The sequence below is a fragment of the Marmota marmota genome, unplaced genomic scaffold (genome assembly GCF_001458135.2).
Source record: "Marmota marmota marmota unplaced genomic scaffold, marMar, whole genome shotgun sequence".
Taxonomy (NCBI): Eukaryota; Metazoa; Chordata; class Mammalia; order Rodentia; family Sciuridae; genus Marmota; species Marmota marmota.
This window is the reverse complement of record NW_026000137.1, coordinates 5,057,793-5,084,085: the sequence shown is the minus strand read 5'-3', so window position 1 is coordinate 5,084,085 and position 26,293 is coordinate 5,057,793. Positions and strand designations below refer to the sequence as shown.

General features: G+C 35.5%; 1 protein-coding gene across 5 annotated transcripts in view; it reads left to right on the top strand.

Moving 5' to 3' along the window:
- Adam22 (ADAM metallopeptidase domain 22) overlaps positions 1 to 26,293 on the top strand; it is a 186,389-nt gene that overhangs the window by 115,491 nt on the left and 44,605 nt on the right. For all 5 annotated transcript variants that reach the window (XM_048785447.1, XM_048785448.1, XM_048785446.1 and 2 more), the window contains 12 exons: positions 2,268 to 2,339; positions 3,316 to 3,482; positions 4,849 to 4,933; positions 5,946 to 6,036; positions 7,567 to 7,618; positions 12,027 to 12,126; positions 14,123 to 14,194; positions 14,417 to 14,509; positions 18,486 to 18,566; positions 21,518 to 21,568; positions 21,798 to 21,861; positions 24,065 to 24,170. In XM_048785447.1, coding sequence (XP_048641404.1) covers positions 2,268 to 2,339; positions 3,316 to 3,482; positions 4,849 to 4,933; positions 5,946 to 6,036; positions 7,567 to 7,618; positions 12,027 to 12,126; positions 14,123 to 14,194; positions 14,417 to 14,509; positions 18,486 to 18,566; positions 21,518 to 21,568; positions 21,798 to 21,861; positions 24,065 to 24,170 — 1,034 coding nt within the window. The remainder of the gene's footprint in view (positions 1 to 2,267; positions 2,340 to 3,315; positions 3,483 to 4,848; positions 4,934 to 5,945; positions 6,037 to 7,566; positions 7,619 to 12,026; positions 12,127 to 14,122; positions 14,195 to 14,416; positions 14,510 to 18,485; positions 18,567 to 21,517; positions 21,569 to 21,797; positions 21,862 to 24,064; positions 24,171 to 26,293) is intronic.

Sequence of the window (26,293 nt, the reverse complement as noted above, 5' to 3'; positions counted from 1 at the left end):
TTCTGGGGGAGGTTTTAACCTAACCAAACGTATTTATTAACTAGCAGTCAACCACAAGTGGAAAATGCTCTTAGGTAGAAGTAACTAGCAATAATTTTTGAGGTTCCAAAAATATTTCTGTGACCCATAATGTCAACTCTTTGCATTTGATTGACTAATATGGGTACTAATATTTGAATCTCTAAAGTGACAAGGCTTACGAAAAGCAAAAATTTTCATTTTATGTGAAAAAAAGTGAGGCATCAATTATGTGACACTTTAGTTTGCAGTGTACGACTTCTTCATAATAAAAGTAAAGCAATTTTCCTGTATCTGCCTTGCCATGCAGAAAATCACATGGAAAAAGCACACATCAAGAGCCCGAGGAGTCTGGCAAAGCCTCCTTCTTGTTGAGTCACATTATTTCAGTGTGTGTATTTAATTAATGGGCATATTGCAGTATGGTGGCATTCTTAGCATGGCAGTAAGTTATAATGCTAATTTTCCATGGAAATAGTTTTAAACTACAAATATTCAGGATTGAATTGGACTTAATTTTGGATACAAGTCCATTCTAATTTACTTTATGTATTTGAAGGAAAATTTGATCAATTTATATATGATTACATATATACTAACATTCTTCTTTATTATTGTTGCTAATAATAGTAATAATAATCATGATTGAGTAATGTTCTCTTGTTCAGACTAGGCCTGTTTTCTTTCATTGTATTTAAAAGTGAATGTTACTCCTCCCTAGGATTTTTATAAAATAAGCATAAACAGCAAGACCATGCAATCTGAACATTTTAAATAGTTACAAACTCAGTTATCCATCGGTATCTGGAGGAATACTGTAAATGAAGTGACCCAGGAATAAACAGCCAGGAGAGGTGAGAGGGTAGCAGCCAGTGTTTGTGAGGGGGCCGATACCTCTTGCTGCTTGCAGTTATCACCGTGGTAGGCTGCTTTTAAATGAAGCCAGAATCAGGTTTTTCCATGTTATTTCCTGATTTTTAAAACATGATTGGGGCCAAACAAAACGTACGTGTGATTTACTAGCCTGTAAGCTATATCCTTAAAGCCTTTATCTTAGGGCTTACTTCTTACTGAAAAAGTCTTGTACAACTTGTAAATTTTCATACTTGGGGCAGTGTTCATGTCACTTTTTCTAGCCATATCCCTACTCAGATTTGTATGCCTTCCAATTTGTAGACAGCTCTCCTCCATGTTATTGTTTTGAATAATAGTCCTGTAAAAAGAAACAAACAAAAAAGCCTGTGAAATGCATGCAGTGGGTGAATTTTTTACTTTATCACATGGATGAGTAAATAGAGGTCTCAAGCTTTTAAGAGATTGGCTTCAGGCTACAGGGCAGATAAAGAACTAGGTCTCAGATCTGATGTTTGTTCCAGGAAGTCTTAGGGATCTTCTGTTACACCTTGTTTTCTCTGGTGATTACTTCTTCTTCTTTTTTTTTTTTTGGTTCGCATTTTTAAAATTTGTTTTAATTAGTTATACATGATAGTAGAATGAACTTATATACTTTGATATATCATACATAGATGGGATATAATTTCTCATTTTTCTGAGTATACATATTGTAGAATCACAGTGGTCATACAGTCACATACATATATACGGTAATAATGTCTGTTTCATTCTACTATTTTTCTTATCCCCACATCCCCTGCCTTCCCCTCCTTTCCATCTAAGGTAACATTATTATTATTATTTTTTACATTACAATTCTTAATACACATAAATACCACACTTTTTGTATCTCTGTTTGTATATAAAGTATGTTGACATCCAATTCAAGTCTTCATACTTGTACTTTGTATGATGATGACCATCACATTCCACCATCCTTGTTACTCCCCTACCCCCTCTTTCCCTCCCACCCCTCTTTCCTATCTTGAATTCATCTATTCCTCCCATGCTCTCCCTCCCTATCCCACTATGAGTCAACCTCCCTATATCAGAGAAAACATTTGGTATTTGCTTTTTGGGATTGGCTGACTTCACTTAGCATTATCTTCTCCAGCGCCATCCATTTACCTGAAAATGCCATGATTTTGTTCTTTTTTAATGCTGAGTAAAATTCCATTGTGTATATATGCCACTTTTTTTTTTTAATCCATTCATCCACTGAAGCACATCTAGGTTGGCTCCACAGTTTAGCTATTGTGAATTGTGCTGTTATAAACATTGATGTGGCTGTGTCCCTGTAGTATGATTACTTCTGATGACTTCGAAAGCCCATCACTTTTTTCTTTTGCTTTCAGTTTAAAAAGCACCGCCTTTCTGTTGTGCATACCAACACCTACGCCAAATCTGTGGTGAACATGGCAGATATAGTAAGTATCACGGTGATTTGCTCATACACGGTTGCTCATAGAAGGGACAATATGGCTCTTACCTTTTCACTGCTCTAGTTGCACTTTAGCCAAGGTGTCCTAAAAGGCCCTGGTGACCTGGCAATGGAATTTATTGACTTTGATCTCTTTCTGGAAAGAGGAAGTGGTCAAGATCACCCACAGATAGGCCTGCCCTGAAATTCCTTCCTGTGTTTTTCACTCTGTGAAAGACAAAGGATGAGTCATCGCCCCAGCAAAGATGTGTGTACTTCTGAAGGTGGAGAAATTGGCCACTTTTTCTTCTCCTCTTGGTGGGGATAGGGGTGTAGGGTGTGGGACAGGGACCAAGTTTCACCACGTCGCCCGGGCTGGAATTCCTGGTCTCAAGTGATAATTCCACCTCATCTCTGAGTGCTGAGACTACATGAACTGCCCTCTTGAAGAGCGTTAGTTGTACCTTTTTGATGGTACCTGGTGCTGTGGTGATGAGGCCACGGAGTCAGTCCACAGGACCACCTTCCATGTGGTCCCTGACAAGGCAGTGCCAGGGCCAGTACTGCCCCATAGGTTTAGTCAGGGCCAGTTTGTTTGTATAGCAATAGTTTCCTTGGAGAATCTGCATTGTTCTGTTCTTTTGTTAGGGGAACTCAAGAATGCATAAATTCTCTTGTCTAGGATACCCAAAAATGGACTCAAGGGAAACCTTGAATTGGATGCAAGTATTTGTCAAAAAGGGAGCTTATGTTTACTAAAAACTGTTTTGTATGTTGGGTATTTACTGGTAAATAATTCGATTCTCTGTTTCAAGTAAAATGCATGCAAATTTGAGGAAAAATTATCACCCTTAAAAATAGTAACATTTTATACTTGTAACTAAAACTCAAGGAGTTTCCATGAAAGAACTCTGTACCCTGTTCATAAACCATTTGATTTTACCGCATGTATAGCTGGTGTGTTCATTTTGTTAATATACTAGATATATAAAGACCAACTTAAGACAAGGATAGTATTGGTTGCCATGGAAACCTGGGCGGCTGACAACAAGTTTGCCATATCTGAAAATCCATTGATCACCCTACGTGAGTTTATGAAATACAGAAGGGATTTTATCAAAGAGAAAAGTGATGCAGTTCACCTTTTTTCGTACGTAACTTTTGCAATGATTTCTTCCTTTTTTTATGGTTCCATATTAAATGTTGTATTACTTGTGACTGAGATGTATCCTTTACAATTAGGAGTGACATTGCAATATACTTGGAAGAAGGTTTAAAGTATAGATTATTTTAATTATTGTGAAATTTTAGGTGATTTGATTTTGAGCTATTTTATCACTGCATATTTATTTCACTTAATTTTTCAAGAGATTTAATCACAGCCTTCACTGGTAAAAATACTGCTGATACTCAGTATTTTTAACAACAGATTAAATTCCCTAAGGTTGCTGCCTTTTAAATGTTAATGTTATCTCTGTTTTTGGTTTATTTTTAACCAAAAATAACCAAATTTCTGGAGTTTAATTTTTCTAACTTGTGTGTTCTTTTTTTTGATAATATACATATTTGATGTACTAGCAAAAAAAAAATATATATATATGGTAGCATTTTAAGAACCCATCATCTAAAGCCTGAGCTGTTGAAGATAGCTACAATTGGAAGGAAAGATATAGTTTTGGGGTAACTTAAATTTTTACACAATTTCAAATTTAGAGAAAATTTGTGAGAGTACTACAAAGAAATTACACATGTTCATTACCTAGATTCATCAATTATTTATGTTTATCCCACTGATTTTGTGATTTTTTTCCTTTCTCCCTTTCTTTCTTCCATTCATCCATTGATTTTTTTTTTTCTTGAACTTTTTCAGAATAAGTTGGAAATGCCTACCCACTGGCCTTTTATACTGAAATGCCTACCCACTGGCCTTTTATACTAAGTACTTCAGTGAATATTGTCTAAGAAGAAAGACATGCCTTTACATAACTATAGTAAATCAATAAAACCATGAAATTTAACATAGGCGCAATACTTCTATGTATGCCATAGTTTATATTCAAACGTCACCAAGTATCTCAACAATTCCTTTATAGCTACATTTTCCCCATCCAGTATCACAGATCATGTTTGATCATGACATTGAGAAAGATTTTCTTAGCCTTTCTCACATTTAAAGAATGTAAGCCCATTACTTTATAGACTGCTTCCATTGTGGGAATATCTGATCTTGGGCAGTGATTTTGTATCCTTCTCAGAGTGCATCATATCAGAAATTCTTTTTCAATAGTTGTTCTTCAATTGAAGATATTTATTGATCATGTAGGAAAACATCCCTCAGAAACCTTTTTCTTTGGTTCTATATGTACAGTTTTTGCTTTCCTCCCTAACTTCAGGAACATATAATATAGAAATTTTGTATGCATTGAGAAAATGTACTATGTGGTGAATTAATAATGAGAGGTGCTATAATGTTTGAACTGTGAGCAGTAAGCATTTTTCATTTCCTTTTCTAAAAGGGGAAGTCAATTTGAGAGTAGCCGGAGCGGGGCTGCTTATATTGGTGGGATTTGCTCGTTGCTGAAAGGAGGAGGCGTGAATGAAGTAGGTGTGAACATCTATACAGTACAAAGTGGTATGATGGCTGAAAATGTTTTCCTCATACTTAAGAGATAATTTCTTGGTGTTCCGTGTGCTTCAGGTGTTAGATTGTTTTATTAGTGATCAACATGACCAAAGGATAGAACAAGCAAATAACAGAAGACGATACCTGATAATTCTGCTCCTGTTCTACTTAGAATAATTTCCAGATCAAGCAGTTTACAGAATAAAAGTACATAGAATTTTTACTTTACCCATTGTTGGAAATAAGGCCCTCTTTATCATTGAATGATTTCCCAGAGAATTGAGTAATTCCCTGAAGCATTGGATTGCTGCCTAACAATGCAACTAAATATTTTTTTCCTCACTATTTGACAAATTTTAGGAGACAAAAAAATAGAGGAGCATTACCAAAGGGTTTCTTTTACCCCCTACACACACTAATTTGATGGAAATGATCTAGAAGAAAAATAACTCAATCTTTGGAAGGCTGCATATTGAAAAAAAAATTCCTTAGTTGTTCTTAAATTTCTTTAGGCCAGAGATCATGACTACTTTCTGTTACTCATTATGTTTGTTTTCTGAAACTATTTTCTATTCCATGAGGGGGGAATTTCAAGTGTCAAATAGACACCTAAAAACAAACAAGTTCCAAATAATTTTTACACATTTATTTTTATTTTGTGTTATTCAAAAGACTTACTTGATCATATGCAAGTACTAAATTTTTCAGTAACATTACTGGGTGAAATGTGGACTCAGATTAAAGTTTCCAAACTCAAGAGTTGATGATTCTTAGAATTCTAGTCTTTCCTATGAGATCTAATCAAATATGGATTTATTTCTTGCTGTTTCATCCCATACGGACATTCAGTGCTAGGTACAAGGTGTTTAGCCTCTGCTGAATAAATGCTTTGAAACTACTTATTTCTAATTATATTGCGACATTTTTCTCTGGCTCATCTTAAAACCAGATTGTATTTATGTATCTTTTATTTTTGTTTTTGTTTTTCAGTTTGGGAAAACTGATTTAATGGCAGTTACACTTGCCCAATCATTAGCCCATAATATTGGTATTATCTCAGACAAAAGAAAATTAGCAAGTGGTAAGTTTTAGTACATGTGTGGTTTATATATATATTTTAAAACTCTGTCATGTTTTATTTCTTAAGATAAAGGACTGAATATTAACATTTATTAAATCTGGCTAGTTTAGTTATATTTCAAAGAATATTGATTACATATTTTGTAGAATAAGATTCTTTAATTCAGTTGCTTGATCAAAAGTATGTGGGTGATAGTGTAAGAAATAAGCCAGGACACAAAATACTATTCTCAAAAGTAATGCAAGGTTATATTTACATTCTTGATGAAAACCTCCCCTTGTATGATAAACACTTAAAGTCAAGTGATAATAGATTCACTGCTGAATTTAACCTAATAAGGAGCAAAATAAGCTCATTTTGGCATTTTGGGATGCTCTAGTTGGGAATCCTAGCCATATAAGTTTCAGACATAGTGTTTTATTTTGATTTATTTGAAACAACTCTAAATGTGACCACAGAATTAGAATGTTCTTGTCAGATCAGACCTTATCACATGAGTAGTAAAATATAGACATAGTAAATATGCCAGATTTAGCAAGTAGGTAAAATTATTTCACCAGTTATTTTAATGGTCAAATATGTATTTGTTGTAACAAGTTGATTATAATCATATTCATTTTATTATTTTAGTAACAAATAATATAAATATGGTGGGAAAATTATAATAATAACTTCTGCCATTCATAGAGTACTCATTATTTACCAGATGACTGAAAGCCATATTATGTACATCTATACTCAGTTCTCAAAAGAGTCCTTCAAGATGCCATTTTTACCCCTATTTCACAGAGGAAATGATTGCATCATTTATTCAAAAAAGAATAATGTCTCCAGGATTATACATATGTAAGTGGAAAACCAAGCTTTAAACCCAGGAATTCCTGATTCTGAGGCACTTCTGCTTAGCCAGTATGCACAGAGGCTTTTAAAAGTGGGCAAGAAGTTATATGTGATGGTGCATCCCTGTAATCCCAGTGTCTTGGGAGGCTAAGGCAGGAGGATCACAAGTTCGAGGCTAGTGTCAACAACTTAGTGAGGCCTTAAGCAACTTACCAGACAGACCCTGTCTTAACATGAAAAAGGCTGGGTATAGCTTAGGGTAAAGTGCCCCTGGGTTCAATCCCTAGTCAAACAAAACAAAAACAAAAAAACAGGACATGAAATGGTAATAATTCTCTCAATTATCTGTGAAACTGGCATCCTATCTTGATTCCTCAAAGTTTCTCACTATCTCATTGGTACTTGATTTTATTTCATTTAAGTCATTGTAAGTGACTTGTTAAAAAATATGGTCATTTGTTTAGCTATAAGAAAATTTTTAAGTAAAAATTTTATAATCTTAATAGGGTCAAAGTGTATTTTTGTTGTCATGCATTACATAGAAAACCTCAAGTGTAACATCCAGAAAGCAGACATACTTTTAAAAAAAGTATTTTAAAATAATGTGAGAACAATGTTTGTTTTAAAAATAAAAATTACTTGAATGCAGCTGCATTTACTTTATAAAAACATGTGTATTTATTTTTTTAGGTGAGTGCAAATGTGAGGACACATGGTCTGGATGCATAATGGGAGACACTGGGTGAGCCACTTCTATTTAGAAATAACTCACTTTTCCTTTACTTGCTGTGCTCTTATCCTCTTAGGAATACAACATTAAATAAATTATTGCACAGATTATTACCCAGGAATTTATGAGAAAAATCAGAAGTGAATATTTTTAATGGCTCTATTAGATGATATTATCACAGAATAGTCCCTTATTTAAGAAAATAACTGATGTGAATTAAATTAGTAAACCTCAGAAAATTTGTTAGCCTTGAATCTAAGCTAGAAGTGTAATGAGAAACAACATTGTTCTCAATGAAGTTGCCTTTCCTTTTATTATCTCCATTTTCAGTTTAATGGGTTATAAGTAGTAGTGTGTTGGTAAGTTCACTCTCAAAAACAAAAACAAGAAAGTGGAATGGATTTGTCACTTTCCCAGAGTTCCATGGTGCACACAATCCCACTGTGGCTGATTTCAGGTCAGTACTGGTGGTTCCGCAGTGTGACGTCACTTAAAGAGGAGGTGGAAAGAGAAGTGTACAGTTGCCTCTTTTCAGAAAGATTTAATATTTATACTCTCCTTCTTTTGCTCACAATCAGTCATCATTTCTTGTATTTTATTCTTTCTAAATAAATTTTACAACCCTTCCTTTTATTCCAGTTTAGTCTCCAATGCCCTACCTTAAATTCTGGATCTTCTTGTGCTATTAATAGACAAATAACATTACAAACATTAGGCGGGTTTCAGGCTTTGTCTCTCTTCTTTTGAACCCTACTTCCATCATACTAAAAAGATATAGAGAATAAACAGTGAATCCATGTATCACCCATTTAAAGAAAAGTGAAATTGCCTACATGGGAAAGTTCCCTTGTGTTCGTCCTTATTAGTCTCTAGCCATCTTGGATTTGGTTCAAATTATCCGCAGTTCCTTCTTTATACATTTACTGTGTATGTGTTAAAACATAGCCTTGCTTCACATTTACAATTTGTAAGAGGCGGCATGCTGTGTGTATTTTTCTGCAACTTACTTGTTTGTGAGATTAATCCATGCTGTTCATTAAATGCCATTGTTCATTAAATGCCATTCTCTTGTTCAGAACTTTTGTGAGTCTCTATTTTCTGAAGAATAAAATTCATATTTCTTATCGCTAGTTAGATGCCTGCAATCTTTATCCTCATTTCAAATCTTATTTTCTCCTACTATTCTGATCCATTTGCTTACCATAATTGGACATAGGTTTTCAGCTTTTCTGACTTACTAACCATATCCTACAAAGATTTTTAGCTTTATGAGAATTTGCTTGTCATAATTGTTCATGAACTTCCAGCTTCTTTTGGTTTCCTGAATATGTTCTCTGTAACATCTTTCATCCTTTTCTCTTTCTAACCACATTTTTTAACCATCTGAAGTTTATTATAATTTTAATGCCTGCATTATAACTTAATGCTGTCCATTCTTCTGCTTCCTCTCACCATTTAGTTACACATTTTTAAGGAATTACATTTCATACTAATTTATAGTTCATTCCGTACACCATAATCCTTTGTACAAACTTGATTTTAAAAAATATTTATTGATTAAATTTGAATTTTGAATTATCAGGACAAGTCAAATAAATGATGGAGGGAATGTGTATGCAAACATGTATTTAAAATTTTTTTAATTTTTCTTTGGACATTTTATTTAATAATGAGAAGAAGTGATACAGTTATAATTTTCCAACAATTACTGAATGTTATGGTGGAGATTCCTGTTCTTTAAAAGCTATTTAATATCTTTTATTTGATTGTTCTGGTTAATTATTAAAACTTTTATAGACAATCTGCACAGTACTAAGCCAAATCAAATGGTGCTGGGCACAGGGCACATACCTGTAATCCCTGCAGCTCAGGAGACTGAGGCAGGAGGATCATGAGTTCTAAGTCAGCCTCAGCAACTCAGCGAGACCTGTCTCTAAAAAAAATATATATAAAAAAGGGCTGGGAATGCAGCTCAGTGGTTAAGTGCCCCTGGGTGCAATCCCTGGTACAGCCCCCTACCCCCCAACCAAAAAAAAATCAAATCGTTACCTTCAGATATGTATAGCTCTTTGAATTGAAATTCTTCCTACATTAAGTAGATGTAAGCAAGAGAAAAATCCTTTATATAAAAATATTATCTGATATGACTCTATAAATTTGATCTATGCCAAGTATCACCCAACATTACTAATTATGGATGTATAGTTCCCATGAGTATATCCCTTCCATTTTTGCTGTCTGAAGTTCCTCTATATTGCTAAATATTGGAAACCATGGTTGAAATGAATACCATCAGTTTCTATTTAAGATATAAAAACTAAAATTTTAATAATGGTGGAATATAATAGATATACAACCTTGTAAAACAGAAGTTTGAGGGCAGAGATAGGGGAAAGACATATTTGCCTTCAGATGCATGAAGGGTTATATTATAATGGTAGAGGAATTAATGTCTATTTCGTACAGTTAAGAATACAGAACTGTGTGTGAAAGTTATGAGAAGTTGGATGTGTCAAAGATAAAGGGTAAGAGCAATTTATACACTTCAAGTATCCATATATAAAGAGCTTCCCTGTAAAGGAATGATTTTCTAACTCCCCAGTTATCGGGTAATGACTGAGCTCCCCACTGTGAGGGGTGGAGGAGGATGGGCTGGGCTGTGGCAGCTGTAGGCATCCTGTCAGGGCAGAGGTAGAACTAGACTTTGACTTCTAAGAGTCCTAAAAGTTGGACTTTTTACTTCAGTAGTAGAGAACTTTCTCAAGTTTTGACCAATTGAATGAAAAATGAACTTGGAGATAGCTCTGTTTACATTTGATAACTGTGGCAGGATGTGTTGGATGGATTAGTAGGGAAGGTGATAAGAACTTAATGAGGCAGGCATTGAAGAAAAGGAATAATATATGAAAGAAACTTTTAAAATTAAGAATGAAGTCTGTGTCTTATTAGGAAAAAAGCATGGACAGAAACAGAATAGTTAGATAACTTATACCCAAGACAGCTTTATTTGGAGAATTTGGCATGAAATACTTAAAAAAAAATGAGTTTAGCCTAAATAATCATTATAAATTCCATTATAATGTATGAAACATTAACCACTGTGCTAGACAGAGGTATGGTTATAAATGGACACTGTCCTTGCAGACTAGCAGGAAAGACTTTATAAAAACCATTCATTATTATCTTAGTTTTTCACTTTCATAAAGATCAAAGCAAAACAGTTTTAGAGAAATATAGAAAATAAAATTCTTATTTTTTCTCCAATGATAACCATGTTGATATTAAAATGCTAATGTATTTTAACTCATATTCTTCTTTTTTCATTTTTATTGTTGTTTTATAAAATCTTGTTCCTGTTGGTCATATAATGTTTATTAACTTTTTTTAACTTAACATTATATAGTCAGCATTTTTCCGAGTCTAACTATTTTTTATTACTATGATTATTAATTCATTTCATGTTATTCTGTTTTATCCACATATCACAGTTCAGCTAATTGCTCTCCTACTATTAAATATTTGGGTTATTTTTATGTTATATGCTACCACAAATATCTGTGTTTATATATCCTAGTGTACATAGCAAGTTATTTCTTAAGAAAAATTTTCTGAAAACCTGAATTACTAGATCTAAGGGCATTTGTGCTCATTTTGAAGGTGTCTGACCAGGTTTCTTTTTTCTCTTTGCCCTTTATTACTTTTTATTCTGGCATGAATTTTTTAAAACAATTTGAAACTTGAAAAAAGTTGCAAGATGAATAACAAAGATCCTTTTGGTTCCTTGAATCATAAATTGCCAATCTGTGCCCTCTTACCCTCAGATACTAAGGGTACATTTCCTATGACAAGAACATCCTCCTACAACCTAGCCAGTAAAATCATCTGAGTCTTAGCCCTCATTCAAGAATGGCCTATATGTCAATAGCGTCTTTTATAGTAAAGGATTCAGAGTGAGGCATCACATTTATTTTGTCTTTTTAGCTTCCTTCAGTCTGCAGTAGTTCCTCAGTCTTTGACTTTTATGACCTGACACATTTATAAGTTATAGGTCAGTTATTTTGTAGAGTTCTCTGTTGTTTGGATTCCAGCCCAGATTTAGTATTTAAGACTATGAAATATTTTTTTCTAACTCTCTCTTATTTAAATTATAGTTGCTGCTATATGTGTTTCCTTTGATTGCATATACAAGTAATGAACCATTACTATCTTGTCACCATTAGTGACTGAATGAAGAATTTAGAAATATACTGGTTGAATAAAAATTCTTGTAGGTTGAATAAAAATGTTGTACCTAAGAGGAATTTATTCTTTCATCTTGAAAGAATAATGTATAATTTTAACAATGTTCAATTTTAAGACTAATGAACAAGCAAGGGAGACTCACATTGCATCCCATTATTGATTTTCTTCTCTCCCACAGCTATTATCTTCCTAAAAAGTTCACCCAGTGTAACATTGAAGAGTATCATGACTTCCTGAACAGTGGGGGTGGCGCCTGCCTGTTCAACAAGCCTTCCAAGGTAATAATGTGAGCAGAGATGTTAATGATTAATCTTTCTACATGCTCATACACAACATTAGTTTAGCCCTTGGGTGTATAAAAGAGAGCTTTTCAATTTGGCCTAGATGTACGTATCTAGATATGCTAAAATGTCTGCCTATATTTTCAAAATCAACTTTAATATTGGGCATTTTGGCCTATTCTGATGATAACAGCAGAAATGAGTTCATTTTTTTTAATGTTTTCTTTATCTTGCTTTGAGTTTTTATTCTAGTTAGTTTGTGTGTGTGTGTGTGTGTGTGTGTTGACAGTTGTGTGTACACTTCCATTTTATAGTCTGAACACCTTGATTAACCTTTTCTTTTTTGTGGTATGGGATTGAATCGAGGGGTACTCTACCACTGAGCCACATTCCCAGCCCTTTTTGCTTTTTCTCTTCAGTACTGGGGATTGAATCCAGGGCCTTGTGCATGCTAGGAAAACACTTTACCACCAAACAATATCCCCAAACCCTTTTTAAATTTTGAGACTGGTTTCCCTAAGTTGTTAAGGCTGGTCTTCAATTTGTGATTCTCCTGCCTCCGTCTTCTGAGTTGCTGGGATTACAGACAGGTGCCCCTTTGCCTGGCAACTTTAGTTAACTTTTTAATGAATATTATGTTCCTAGCTAATAGTAATTAGTCATTATTTACCAACTGCCTATCACCATAGGATAAATTGTATTTGAAAGGTAATAAAATTGATAGAGAGTTAAAAAATAAAACTGACCTAAAACGTACTCCTGGATAGTCCAAAAGTTGCTTTAATATCTGAGGCAAATTATTATTGCTTTTCTCTGCAAAGCTATATACTAATAGTAGGAGCTATATTTTATATTGAATAGTTCAGTGGGTATATTAACTTTGTGATACTTTTCTTGTTGTTGATGAAGTAACTTGGAGAAAAAGATGATTAATAAAGGGCTTTTCAGATGATTAAATTTTATTTTCAGAAAACTTTTGGACAGCTGATTAATTTGATGAACAGTTAATATTTGCTGTCCCCAACCCGTGTAGGCAGCTGAACTTAAGGTAGTTCCTGTGAATTTCCAGGGACACCAAATAAACCATAGACACACACTTTACCTTTAAGCAAGCTTCAGGACAGCTTCTCCGCTCTCGGCTTCAGGCTCTCCAAATGGGAGAGCAAGAGAAAGTCACCAGAGGCTAGCCAGAGAGAGTGTGACACGGAAATGGGCTTTTATTGGGGAGAACCTTATTCTTAGAAAGTTCTATCCAAAAAAGTTCAGAAGGAGCAGGGTTACAAAGGACAGGTGAGTGTAATTCCACCCAAGGGGCCATGGGGTGTCTTGCCTACCTCTTAAGAGGTGCCCTCAACTTCTGGGACCAGGGCAATGTCCAGGTCACTACAAGATGTAGTGACGGTCAAAGCATCTCTGCTCCAGGATGGAAGATGTGAATCATTCATAGCAGCTCCCCACAAATATTATTATTCCTGTTTAACATAGTAAAGTCTCTGAGATGTTAAGTAATTGTTCCAAGCTTTTATTTCATTTTATTTTGATCCTGGGGACTGAACCCAGGGCCTGATTTGTGCCAGGCATTATGTGCTACCACTGAGCTATTCTCCAGCCATGTGCCAATATGACAGATGTTCTGACTCCAAACCCCTTACTTCCTGACTGCAATGGAATTTCAGGGGTCAGTCAGTCTTAGTTTTAGTCAATGACTAGATCATCTTTTATTTTGGTGACTTTTACCAGATGCTACTTGGTATGTATGTTATATAAATATTTGTAAAGTATATACACATATTAAATATGAAATGGAAACAGGAGGAGACACTTCTAAAGTTATAAGTTGTAAAAAACCATGCTTTCTAGTTTAGCTAAATAAATATATATTTGGGATGACTGGCAGGTATGCAGAGGTGTGGGTGTAGTGCTCAGGTCTCTCGAAGTCTTTGCTGTTGACTTTTCTATGTTTTAGTTCCCTTTTTTTGTTTTCCTTCCATAGCTGCTCGACCCTCCTGAGTGTGGCAATGGCTTCATTGAAACTGGAGAAGAGTGTGACTGTGGAACCCCTACAGTAAGTCTCTGGTGCTTTTGAAGATGGTTTGCAAGTGACTCAGGGTTGTTCCTGGTCCACACACATTGAGACTTAACAGAGCAAGTATTATGCCTAGAAATTGTATAGTATTTGTGGATGAGAGATTATTGTGAGCTTTTATATTTATTTTAGGAAATATGCTGCTACTTTTTAGGAAATGATGTTGTTTTCTGATGTTTGGCAAATGTTTATGTTCCTTAGGAATGTGTCCTTGAAGGAGCAGAGTGTTGTAAGAAATGCACCTTGACTCAGGACTCTCAATGCAGCGATGGTCTCTGTTGTAAAAAGTGCAAGGTAATGAATGCTGCTTAATGACAAATGGACAGAAGGAAGGACACATGTGATTAATTGCTAAGGCTGGGTAAATCGCACCTAATAATCACACTATCTAACACATAGTTAATGACTAAATGCCAGATGCTTACAGGACCCTCATAGAATCTTGTGAGGTGTAGTTAACATCTTTCCCTTCTAATGGTAGTTTTCCCAAGGTCTGACACCAAGTAAGTCAGGGTTCTTGCTGAACATGCTCATCCCAAGGCTGTTCTCTCTACAACCTCCCTGAGGAGCAGGGACAGTAAATGAAACTAGGTGTTACTTATCTTTGAATATGCCTACATTTCTTTGGAAAGCCAAGTAGGCATTCAAGAGATCCTCCTTTTCTTCTCACTCAGATATATCTTTCCTCCTCCTCCTCCTCCTTTTCCCACTCTTCCTCCCTCCTCTTATTTTCTTCCGTCTCCACTCCTACTTCTTTTCCTCTTCCTCCTCTCCTTTGTCTTCTTCCTTTTCCTGTTCTTCTTCCTCCTCCTTCTCATGTTTTTATGGGGAGCACTGAGGATTAAACCCAGTGGTGCTGTACCACTGAGCTATACCCTTTTTGTTTTTTATTTTGAGACAGGAATTCCCTAAGTTGCCTAGGCTGTCCTCTAACTCATGATCTGCCTGCCTTATCCTCCTGAATAGCTGGGATTATAGATGTGCATTACTGTGCCCAGCTATATCTCTTGCATTAGCTGTTGAGGGAGTGAAAGGAATACTTCAGGCATGATAATACCTTACGTAGTTTATTGTACATGGAAATTGAGAATGCATTTTTATACACTTTGTCTGAGTTCGTCTTCCCAATATCATCCTCATCCCTGTCTCTAAGTATTTAATTCTTTACATCAAGACCCACAATTTGGGGCTTACTTTTCCCAAAGAAATGAAATTATTTTTTCTTATTTCATATGATATCTGATATAATATTCTGTATTATGTCTGAGGTTTAATATCTGTCTCCAGTTTGTACATTTTTTGGAGCAGAGCCAAGCATTTACACCATTGTTGTTATAGGTTCTTAATAAATATTTGTTGAACAAATAAATAAATAGGCACAGCACTCTCTTTGTGATTATTTGCAGATTGAATATCTTTAATGAGTTAAAGGAAGGTGAGATATAAAGCTATCACAGTAAGTCTCCACTGTGTGCCAGAGATTGTGTTAAGTACTTTGAATTTATTATCACCCTACATCTGAATTTCTCTACTCTGGTATCATTGACATCCTTGGCTGGATAAATCTTTGTTGTGAGAGTGTGTCTTGTGCATTGCAGGATGTTTAGCAGCATCCTGAGGTTCTACCCATTAGATGTGAGAAGCAATCTTCCCAAGAATGACAACTAAGAATGTCTCCAGACATTGCCAAATATACCCTTGGGGACATAATCACCCCTGGTTGAGACCAGTGTCTTAGAGAATGCACACAAGCACACTTTGGGGATAGGCATTATTATCCTGATCTTTATAATCGAGCAATCCAAGTTCCAAGGAAGTTAAGTCACCTGCAGGGGCCCACTCAGCTCGTAAGGAAGGGATAAGCAATCACATCCAGATCTGCTGGCAGCCCTTCCATCCCACATCTGCTGGCAGCAGTTTCTGTTGTTCCCACGGCACTGCTGTGTCTTCTGGCAGCTTTTTAAGACAAGCACGGCACTGGCAGAGATCTCTGAAAGCAATCTCTAAAAAAGGAAGATTCAACCAAATGTGAAACAGACATTCTTTCATTTTGGCGACCACAATTGCTTGCTCTGTCAGCTCCTCCAACTGCTATAACAAGGGATCCTGAATCATTTATTTTAATCTTTGATTAAATAAATGTCTGCCCATCTGTTAAATACATGTAATTGTATCTTTTTTCCCCCTTTGGCATACAGAATGAGGCTCTTTGTGATAGACTCATTACAAGGAACAAGTGTAGAATAATAACCTACCTAAAATATAATGACACAATTAATTACTGTACTACAATATAGTATACCAGTCGAGTGAAATCATTCTTGCCACTTTCTCTACCCCAAAACTCCCTTCACCCTACCCTGGGGATCCAGAGGCAGGATAGTAAATGGAGGAGGGGGAAGAGAGGATCAAGATGAGAAGTTGTATATATCTTTTCTCTCTCTCTCTCTCTCTCTCTCTCTCTATATATATATATATATGTATATATATATATACACACATACATACATACATATATATTATACATTATAATATATATGTGTGTGTGTGTATATTATAATGTATATAACTTATATAAAATAATGTATAAGCTGAGGGTTGGCAAACAGTTCCTATCAAGGACTATATAGTAAATAGGTTTTCATAAAGCATCACAATTACTCAGCTCTGCCTTTGAAAGCAGCCATTGAAAATGCAGAAATAATGTGTGTGGCTGTATTCCAGTAAGACTTATTTGTAAGGTTAGGTAGTCAGCCAATTTGGCCTTCAGGCCATAATTTGTGGACCTCTGCAGAAAGATAGGTCTTGCTTACTTGGTTATTATTTCCCTCCTCCCATTGTAAGCTCTAGTACAGCAGGAATTTTGGTTGATTTATTTACTGCTGTATCCCAGCACTTAGAGCAAATCTTCCTTTACTGTGCTTTTTTTTCTAAAGTTTCTTGGAAATTCTTGAATGTTTATAGTCTCATCTAAACTGTACCACACATCTGCACATATTTCTGCTTTCTAATTGGCTTGCCCCAATTTTGAGAAAGAAGAGAATCAGACATGTAAAATTAAATTATTTTGCTCATTTCCTTATTTTTATGACCCATTTACCCCCACTAAAATGCAGGGTTTTTGTGAGCAGAGTTTTTGTGTTTTGTATTCCACTGAATCTCCAGCAACGATAACAGTGCCTGGCACATCTTACGTGCTTAGTAAATCCTTGTTGAATTGAGCACAAATTTTGTTTGAGTCATCTAAAACTATCTTTTAAAATCCTGATTGGAGCTGGTGGGCTGCACATGATCTAGAAGCAGAGGAGACTCAAGTGCCAGGAGGGTTCTGAATGAGGGAAGAAAGTGTGGTTTGCACAGAAGTCAGGGAAGCCTGATAATAAGTTTGTTTGTACAAACAAAGAGCAAAGCACAGAAGAATCCAGCCCCAAATGTCAGTGTTTTAGAGAGGGAAAAGAGAGGCATTGGAGAGGAAAGGAGAAGTATAGCTTTATTTATTTCTGCTCAATTTTGTTACCATGAGTATTCCTGCACTTTGTAAATCCAATGGGGTTAAACATTTATTTGTTCAAATGCATACTTCCAAGAAGTATTTCCACTGATTGAAAAAAAAAAACCCAAAACAAACAAACAAACAAACAAAAAACAACCAACCAACCAACAAACCCTTGAACTCCAGATTCCGATCCATAGGCACCAATAATAGGAACATTAAGAACAAGTAAATAACCAAGATTTAAATCTTTGCATAATGAGGCACTGGAAAAGAAGGGAAGAGAAAGCTTGGGAGGATATGGCTTTGCCAGAAAACCTAACTTTTGTGATTCAGCCCCAAATGTAGCTTTTCCAATCTTGGCAGATAAGAGAGACCAAAAAATAAAAATAAAAAGTTATGTGATAAAGGTGTGAATAAGAAAGAAGGATAAAGCCTAAAAAGCTTAAAACCTCCTTGCAAGAAAGATTACAAGAGCTTGGACAAGCCAAGCATTCTTGTGGAGACATACCATCAAGCCTTGTCCAATTTTAGCATTTTAACAAGATATTATGAGACTTACGTGTGATGAATGTGGAAGTTACTTCATATACAAGAAACTGTTACTTAAAACTATTAAAAAAGCATTTTGTTCAATAACTGCAATTTTCACACACTATGATTTTAAAATAGCTAAAGGTATTCCTATCCAAACATTTTTCATTTTGCTTTTTTAAGATGATACTGTGAGAGCTTTTGTTCCTTCTAGTCTTTCACATCGATTTTTGTTCATTTTAGTTTCAGCCTATGGGGACTGTGTGCCGAGAAGCAGTGAACGATTGTGATATTTCTGAAACATGCTCAGGAAATTCAAGCCAGGTAATCTGCAAAATAATTACTCTAAACCATAGTGGAAAAAATAGGGGTATCTTTAGTGCACTCGACCCTTAGGAGAAATGTACATGGACAAAATGCGTGTCTCTTTCATATCTCCTCTCACTTTCTTTTTAATTTTTTAGAAATTTAAGTTTTAGTAATCAAATCTTGAGCAGATGGTCAGCATAATCTTGTTTTAATGTTGAATTCACCTAAGACGATATGCTGCCTTAAGTATTTTGTTTTTTATATTAAGCAGGGAGTGAATGGCATTTTCTTTTTATCTGTCTAGGAAAGAAAAAAACAAAAGGCCCTCTCTTCAGCTGACTGAAAAAGGAGCCAGCTGAGGCAGAGAGATCCCTAGAGCACTGGGTTCTGAGAGGAGACCCTTTTCTCTCTCTTATCTCTTACATTTCTGATATAGTACATCACCTCCAACATTAACAGTTATCCTTGAATTTAATAGTGTTTATTTGTAGATAGACATGCTGGGGAAATTGCAATCTGTGATCCAGGTTCACAGATTTAAAAATGAACAGTTCTCACTTTGCACAATTATGCTGAACTGTAAAAATGACCATGCAAATTGAAACCATGCAACACAGTTGTAAGGATTAATGGAAAATACAGTTGTTCTGTCATCTTTAAAAGATTCTGGCAAAACTCTCTTACTGATAGTGTTAAATGCACAGGGAAATGAAAAATATTAACTGGTGTTTATATAGCATACTGTAAATTAAAACAGAAACATTGAGAGTTAAAGTATTATATTTCTTTATACAAAACTCATGAGGTGTAGTTTGAACTGTGCCTGCTGCTGCTCCTTGTGAATTTTACGATACAGAGTAAGCATTATTCTGTACCTTGTCATACTCCTTTCTAAGTTTGAATCTGCTTTCAATGTCTTACCCTCTGTGCTTTCAATGTAATTAAATATCTCTTGAGGGATGTGAAGCCATGCATATTGAGTGTCTTGTCAGCGTCACTTCTTCACCTGTTAGGTCGTGCCCACTTCATTTATGCCAGTGAGTTCCTTCACTAGGTTTCTCAGGCTGCATATCTAGAATCTCGTGAGGAATAGTCATCCCCACAGTTAGCTGGTTTTTTTTTCCTGTAATTCCATTTACATTCAATTTGAATTTCACTTCTGGTGTCATTTCTTGGCTATATTTTCATCTTTGTTGGCCAATTCCCTCTTTTGATGATCCATTTTTTCAAATGCCACATGATATTACTAAGTCAAAGAGACAGCACAACTACACACTTTGCTGTCTGTGAATTGAACAAGCAGATGGTCGGTGACAATCACTGATAGAGATTTAAAAGAAGAGACAGGATGGGTCACTGGTCGTGATGGATATCTGTTATTTGCACAGTGACCAGCTGACTGAAGAGCTAATAGCAAAGTTTGTGTTTTATGCAGTTACTCACATTAATATGGTGTGATAACTGAAATTGAAACCATGTTGTGTGGGAGGTTGATTGGGGGACAAAAACAGAGAAACTGAAATTCATGTATAGTTGAGTCAAGACTGCCCACATTTATTTTTTCTCCAGATAAGAAGATATCATAGTGGTAAACTTACATTAACCATTAAAAATGATTTATTTTAAAGGAATCATACAAAGAGATTAAAGATCTCTATATAAAAGTATTGTTCCATTCTTTCTAATCAGTGGGGTTTTCTAAGTTAATACTTAATGATGATGATGACTCAATGAATAAATAATTATCAGCATGGCATATATATATATATATATAAACATTGTGATTAAATAAAAAGCATAAATTTTAAAAGAATCAAAAGTCTAAAAATGATGTCTGTACAAAAATGCTCTTTTGCATTAGTTTTAACTGTCAAAATTAATTGGATATAACTATAAGTGATCATTGTATTACATTGTTAGCTTAAAGCAATGCATTATGTTTATTAAAGACGGTAGCTATAAAAAAGTTCACTTTGACAGGAAGTTTATATGACAAAAATAAAGCAAAGAAGCAAAATGTAAAATATTATCTATAATTTGAGCTGGGATTATGGCTCAGTGGTAGAGCATCTGCCTGGCACCTGTGAGGCACTGGGTTTGATCTTCAGCACCACAAAAAATAAATAAAGATATCGTGTCCATCTACAACTAAAAAAAAATTAAAAAATTATTATCTATAATTTGATCATCTTATGTTTAAAAATCAATTTTTATAGAAAAAGGTAGAGATAAATTATACTAAAATATAAAAAATAGCAATTTTGAATGGTGAAATGTGATGGACCTCTCTTTTTTTTCCTCCTTTTTTCACATTTTCCAATTTTTTCCCAAATTACTATGTAATTAGACATTTTTCTATCATTGTAGTAATACATTTTAAAATTACTGTTTGTTTATAGCCTGACAAAATGCTCTATAATTTTCTAGTTGCTTCAAGAAAATGTAATGAATTAATTGTAAAATAATTTAATATTATTTTTATTAATTTAAGTATTAAATATAATATATAAGCCATGTCTTTTTTAGCATTAATTCTAGAAGCAGGCTTCTAGTTGAAAGTTATTGCCTGAAGCGAAGGGTCCGCATTGCTTCTCATGGCAGAAGAGGGGAAACAAGTTGGGCTATTTTTTGCTTTGTGTTCTTTCTTTTCTTGCTCAGAGGAATAGTGATCTGTATGAAACATATCTCTTAATATGTCATTCACTGAGCCTACTGCAGTCAGTTATTTCTATTTGCTTCTATGTAATCAACTGTATTTGCCTATCATAGAATCCCATTTTTAGGAGAAAGTGTACCAGTTGTTGTATTTTCTCTTGCATTCTCTTATTCTTCTATTTTTGTATATAGATGTTTCAAGGGACCAAATGTATTATCAAATGTGATTTTTAAAATGCAAACACTAAACTGATTAGCTCAGCCTGATATTTCGCTCTGTGTTTGGTTCATAGTTTGTTCTCTTTTCCTAGTGTGCCCCTAATATTCATAAGATGGATGGATATTCATGTGATGGTACTCAGGTAGGCCATTTTCACTTTTATCTAAATTTTTCATGTGGCACCAACATGAAAGAAATACTGAGATATTGTCAAAATAGGAATATCATTTAAAAAGTTTCATAATCAATTCTGAAGATAAAAGGGCTTTATAATACCTATCTGCTGTTTTTCCTGGTCGTATTTCCTTTTCTGTCAGTTTTCTGACAAACAGACATTGCATTGCTAATGGGTATTTGCTTTTCCATTTTAGGGAATTTGCTTTGGAGGAAGATGTAAAACCAGGGATAGACAATGCAAATATATCTGGGGACAAAGTAAGTAATCAGTGTGGCTTGATAATTATTTCAAAAATATTTTTATTGGTGCATAATAATTATAAGGGTTGATCATTTTTAAAGTAGGATGTCAGGAAGACTTTATAGGGACATGTGGGTTGGAAGCAAATTTTTTTTACTTTATGACTGGGGGACATTCAAAGCTATGACAGGTGTTAGCGTGGACACTTTTCTGGAAATTAGAGAAAGACACCTCCTTTGAGAAGACATGACTGCCCACTTCCTGGCTAGCTGGCAGCGCCTGTGGACGAGACAGAGACAGAAGGTGCTTTTGCTGCCAGGCAGGCGAAGAGATGCCAGGGCGCACAGCTTGGAGAATAGAACAGACCTTGATTTCAGCTCCTCAGTGGAGTGCCCTAACAAAACTTGTATAACCATATGGGATGGCCATGGATCCTGGATAGGCCATCCTTGACTTAGAACCTTGGGGAAAGTACACCCGTTGTTGTATTTCCTCTCACATTCTCTTATTCGTCTGTTTTTACATATAGTTGGCTTCAAGGGACCAGGTGTATTATCAGATGTGATTTTTAAAATGAAAGCACTAAACATTTTGGCTAGAGTTGCTTCTTCTTCCTTAATTATATTTCTTAAGCTCTAGCTGGTTTTCCTAGTTACAGGTGACCTTCTGCTGAGGTTGCTCTTATGTATCAGAAAGACGTTTTATCATTAATCTCTTCAACATTTGTCAGTTTCAGAGGAAAATATATAACAATTATATTTTTATATTATTTAAGTTATACTGTAATTAAATTTATATTTAATGTTGTATATATACTTTTTCTAGAAGTGTTACTGACCCATACTTTTGGAAGCAATTTTTGTTGTAAACTCTTTCAGAAGGTAATTTGCATCCGGAAAAAAAAAAAGCTATAAAAATAATGAGCATTGTTAGATGTAATAGGTAGTCACTACAGTCCTATTAAGAGGGGAAATGTATGCTCTTTTGAGTTACTGATTCACTGAGATGGGAAGAAATTTTGTCATGCAAGTTTATACTTTAAGCAAAGAGATACACTTTGTTTCCTCCACTTCAGCAAAAATAGTAGATGACAATGAAAAGTAGGAAAAGAAACTACCTACATAATTATTTGTTGTTTAGTATATAAAGTTGAGTATCCCTTATCTGAAATTCTTATTACCAGAAGTGTTTCAGATTTTAAATGTCTTTCTGGTTTAGTAATGTTTGCATGTAGATAGTGAAATATCTAGGGAATGAGACCCATGTCTAAACACAAAATTCATTTATATTTCATATGCCCCTTCTGCATATAACCTGAAGGTAATTTTATTTACTATGTGCCTTTGTCGTATTATATAGTATGTGTATGACATATACTTGTATTTTGACTATGACTTGTGACAGAGATCAGGGTGAACTTTTCCACTTGTTGTATCATGTTGGCACTCAAAAAGATTCAGAATCTAGGGAAGTTTGGGATGTAGCCCAGTGCTAGACCACTTGCTTAGCATTTTAGATTTTAGATTTTTGGATTATGGATGCTCAACTTGTACCAATGAGTTATCTTTTGATTAGTTTTCAAGTCATATTTCTCTAATTCAGATAACTTCATCAACTCACCCTTGTTTTAGAAAAGATACAAACTTGACAAAAAATGCTGACATACTTTAAAATGATATTTGACTCTCAGATTTTGTATGAATTCAGTCTCACCTAAAAGCAATAAACTGAGATTTTTTTTCCCTGATGGCTGTTAATAATGAGTAAGCATAGTAGAAATTGGACTGCTGTTTCTTGAATCTAATTATAGTCAATTTTAGTAAAATTGACTTTTTGATGAATAGTTTTCTGAGTGAGAAATTCATGCATTATATTTGGCAAGGAGATTACAGCATCAAGAATTTATTCAAGCAAACATTTGGTAGCGTTGTCCTGTAATTATTAGCCATATCCTAAAGAGTGTTCTTGTAGTCTTAAGCCTAAATCCCATTAGATATCTAAGTATATTTGTTTCCCAAATTTCAAATGAGCATTCATGAAAAATGCGCCTGAACCAAGGATGTCTGATATAGGAGAAGTCTTGTAGGCCATGGGTACAGTTTTTGATTATAGTGTGACAACACTGAAGAGTCTTTAACTTTCAGTTTTCCTTCACTGCAAACATTTTGAACAGCTCATATATTGCCTCCCTCACTGATAGAAAATTCTGTTCTGCTTCAGAGGTGACAGCATCAGACAAATACTGCTATGAGAAACTGAACATCGAGGGGACTGAGAAGGGAAACTGTGGGAAAGACAAAGACACATGGATACAGTGCAACAAAAGGTGAGGTGGACACATTAGCCCAGAGTTCACCCCTCAGTCAATTTTGAGCATATGTTTTTGAGGGACCAGGATGTTCCAGGTTTCTTCATCCCACAAAGAATGCTCTTGCTCACTCCCTTCAACTCTTCCCAGGGTTCCTGTATCCTGAGGGCTCCCACATCTTGGCATGTACCCTGACCTCTCTCCCAAGGCCAAGGTCATTCTTGCTGCTCCTGCAGAACCTTCTCATTTGGAGGGCATCTCCCAGCATCTCACAAGCAGCAACAATTAAAGTTGCCAGAATAGATACAAAATGCTGTTCAGCAATTAGCTAGTTCTGATCTTTCATTCTGGTTTTTCCAAAGGTCACAAGTCTCACTGTCCTTTGTGTAGAAGCCTGGAGGGATCCTTGACTCTGCTTTTTCTCTGTACATTGTCCAAACACCAAATCATGACTATTTTTCCCTTTTGCTCCTCTACCTTTGTGTTTAATTCATCCCTTCTTTTCTATTTCTATTGCCATTACCCCAACTAAGACCTAGATCAATACTCAGCTGTTACAAAATTTTCTAATAGTTTCTATGCCAGCAGTGTCTTGCATAGTTCTGTCAGAATAATCTTTTTTGGAATATTTTTGATTATGTCAATTTTTTTGTTCCAATTTTACTAGTTCCACATAGTTAATAAGTACCAAGAATAGGACCCAACATTTACTGAGCACACACAGTGTGCTAAGCATGCTTTGCATAAGCTACGGCACTTAATCTTTGTGGTAGTTCTCTTATTTTATGGATGAGGAAACTGAGACAGTCAATTAAGTTGCCCAAGGTCATGTAGGCAGGATGTAGTAGGAACAGAATTAGAATTCAGGCAGTTTTATTTGAGAACTCTCTTAACCATTTTGCTGAATGTTATGCCATCTTAATTAATGAATACAATGGAACCTTAGTTTGGAGTGCTATCTCCTCCATTTTTTGCCCCAATCTACATTTTTTTTTGGTCTGTTTTACTCCTTCAAAATCTAGAAAACCTTACTGTTTGCAATAGATACATTACATTATTCTACCTTCATACCTGTGTTTCTGCCACCAATTCCTCAGAAACAGTCTTTTTTTCTTTTTCTTTTAATTTAATTTATTTTTGTTTTGAGGTAGGGTCTTATTAAGTTGCATAGGCTGTCCTTAAACTTGCAAATCCTCCTGCCTCACAGAGATTACAGGTGTGCACCATCACACTCAGCTCCTCAGAAGCAGTGTGTACACCCATACCATCACCAATAAAAAGTTCATCCATCCTCAAAGCCCAGTTGGAAAATACTTTCTTCCTAAATTTTTCCCCTAGAAATAAATCATCTCCCTCTTGTCCTCTGAACTTTGTCAGGCCTCTGTGCTATTCTTATGGCCTTTTTTCCCATTTCCATGTTTTATAGTTGTTTATGTATGTGACTTAACTTCTCATCCAGTGTATGATTTCCTTAAGAATAAAGATTACATCCAATTTTCCTTATATATTTTAAATTACTCAGAAAAGTTAATACTTATAAATGAAACTCAGCAAAATAGCAAATGATTATCTCTTCTGTGTTGAAAAGAACTATTTAAGATAGCAAGAGTAAAATAATGAGGGGGGAGGAAGAAGATGGCGGCGAGGGGAGTGCATTGCCTCCGTGTGCCGCGTCACTGTGTGGGAGTATGACGAGTCAGGACGGCTAAAGGCTATCTTGTTAGGAATTTCCAGCAATAGTGGGGTGCTCCGGAACCTGGAGGAAGGATTTCCATCGCACGAGGATCCGCTACGGGGACTCAAACGCGAGAGATTTGTCGCACGGAGGGTAACACTGCTTATTCAGCAAATCGCCCCGCAGCTAGAGTCTGCAGCGCGTGCTGGGAAATGAGGAGATAGCGGCGCAGGGATACAGCACTGCAGTTTCTGCCAGCAGTGCAAGCACCGTACTCAGTGCTGAATTCTGGGTTCGAGATGGGGGAAGGAAGCGGTCCATTTCGGTTCTCCACACCAGTCAGACCACAGAGGAGGCCAGCGGACACCATCTTGGAGAGCTGACGTCACCATCCCTGTTTTCGACAGACCGCAGCTCATTCAGCCATAGAACAGGTAATTTCAGGCTGCCATTCACCTGTGGCTTG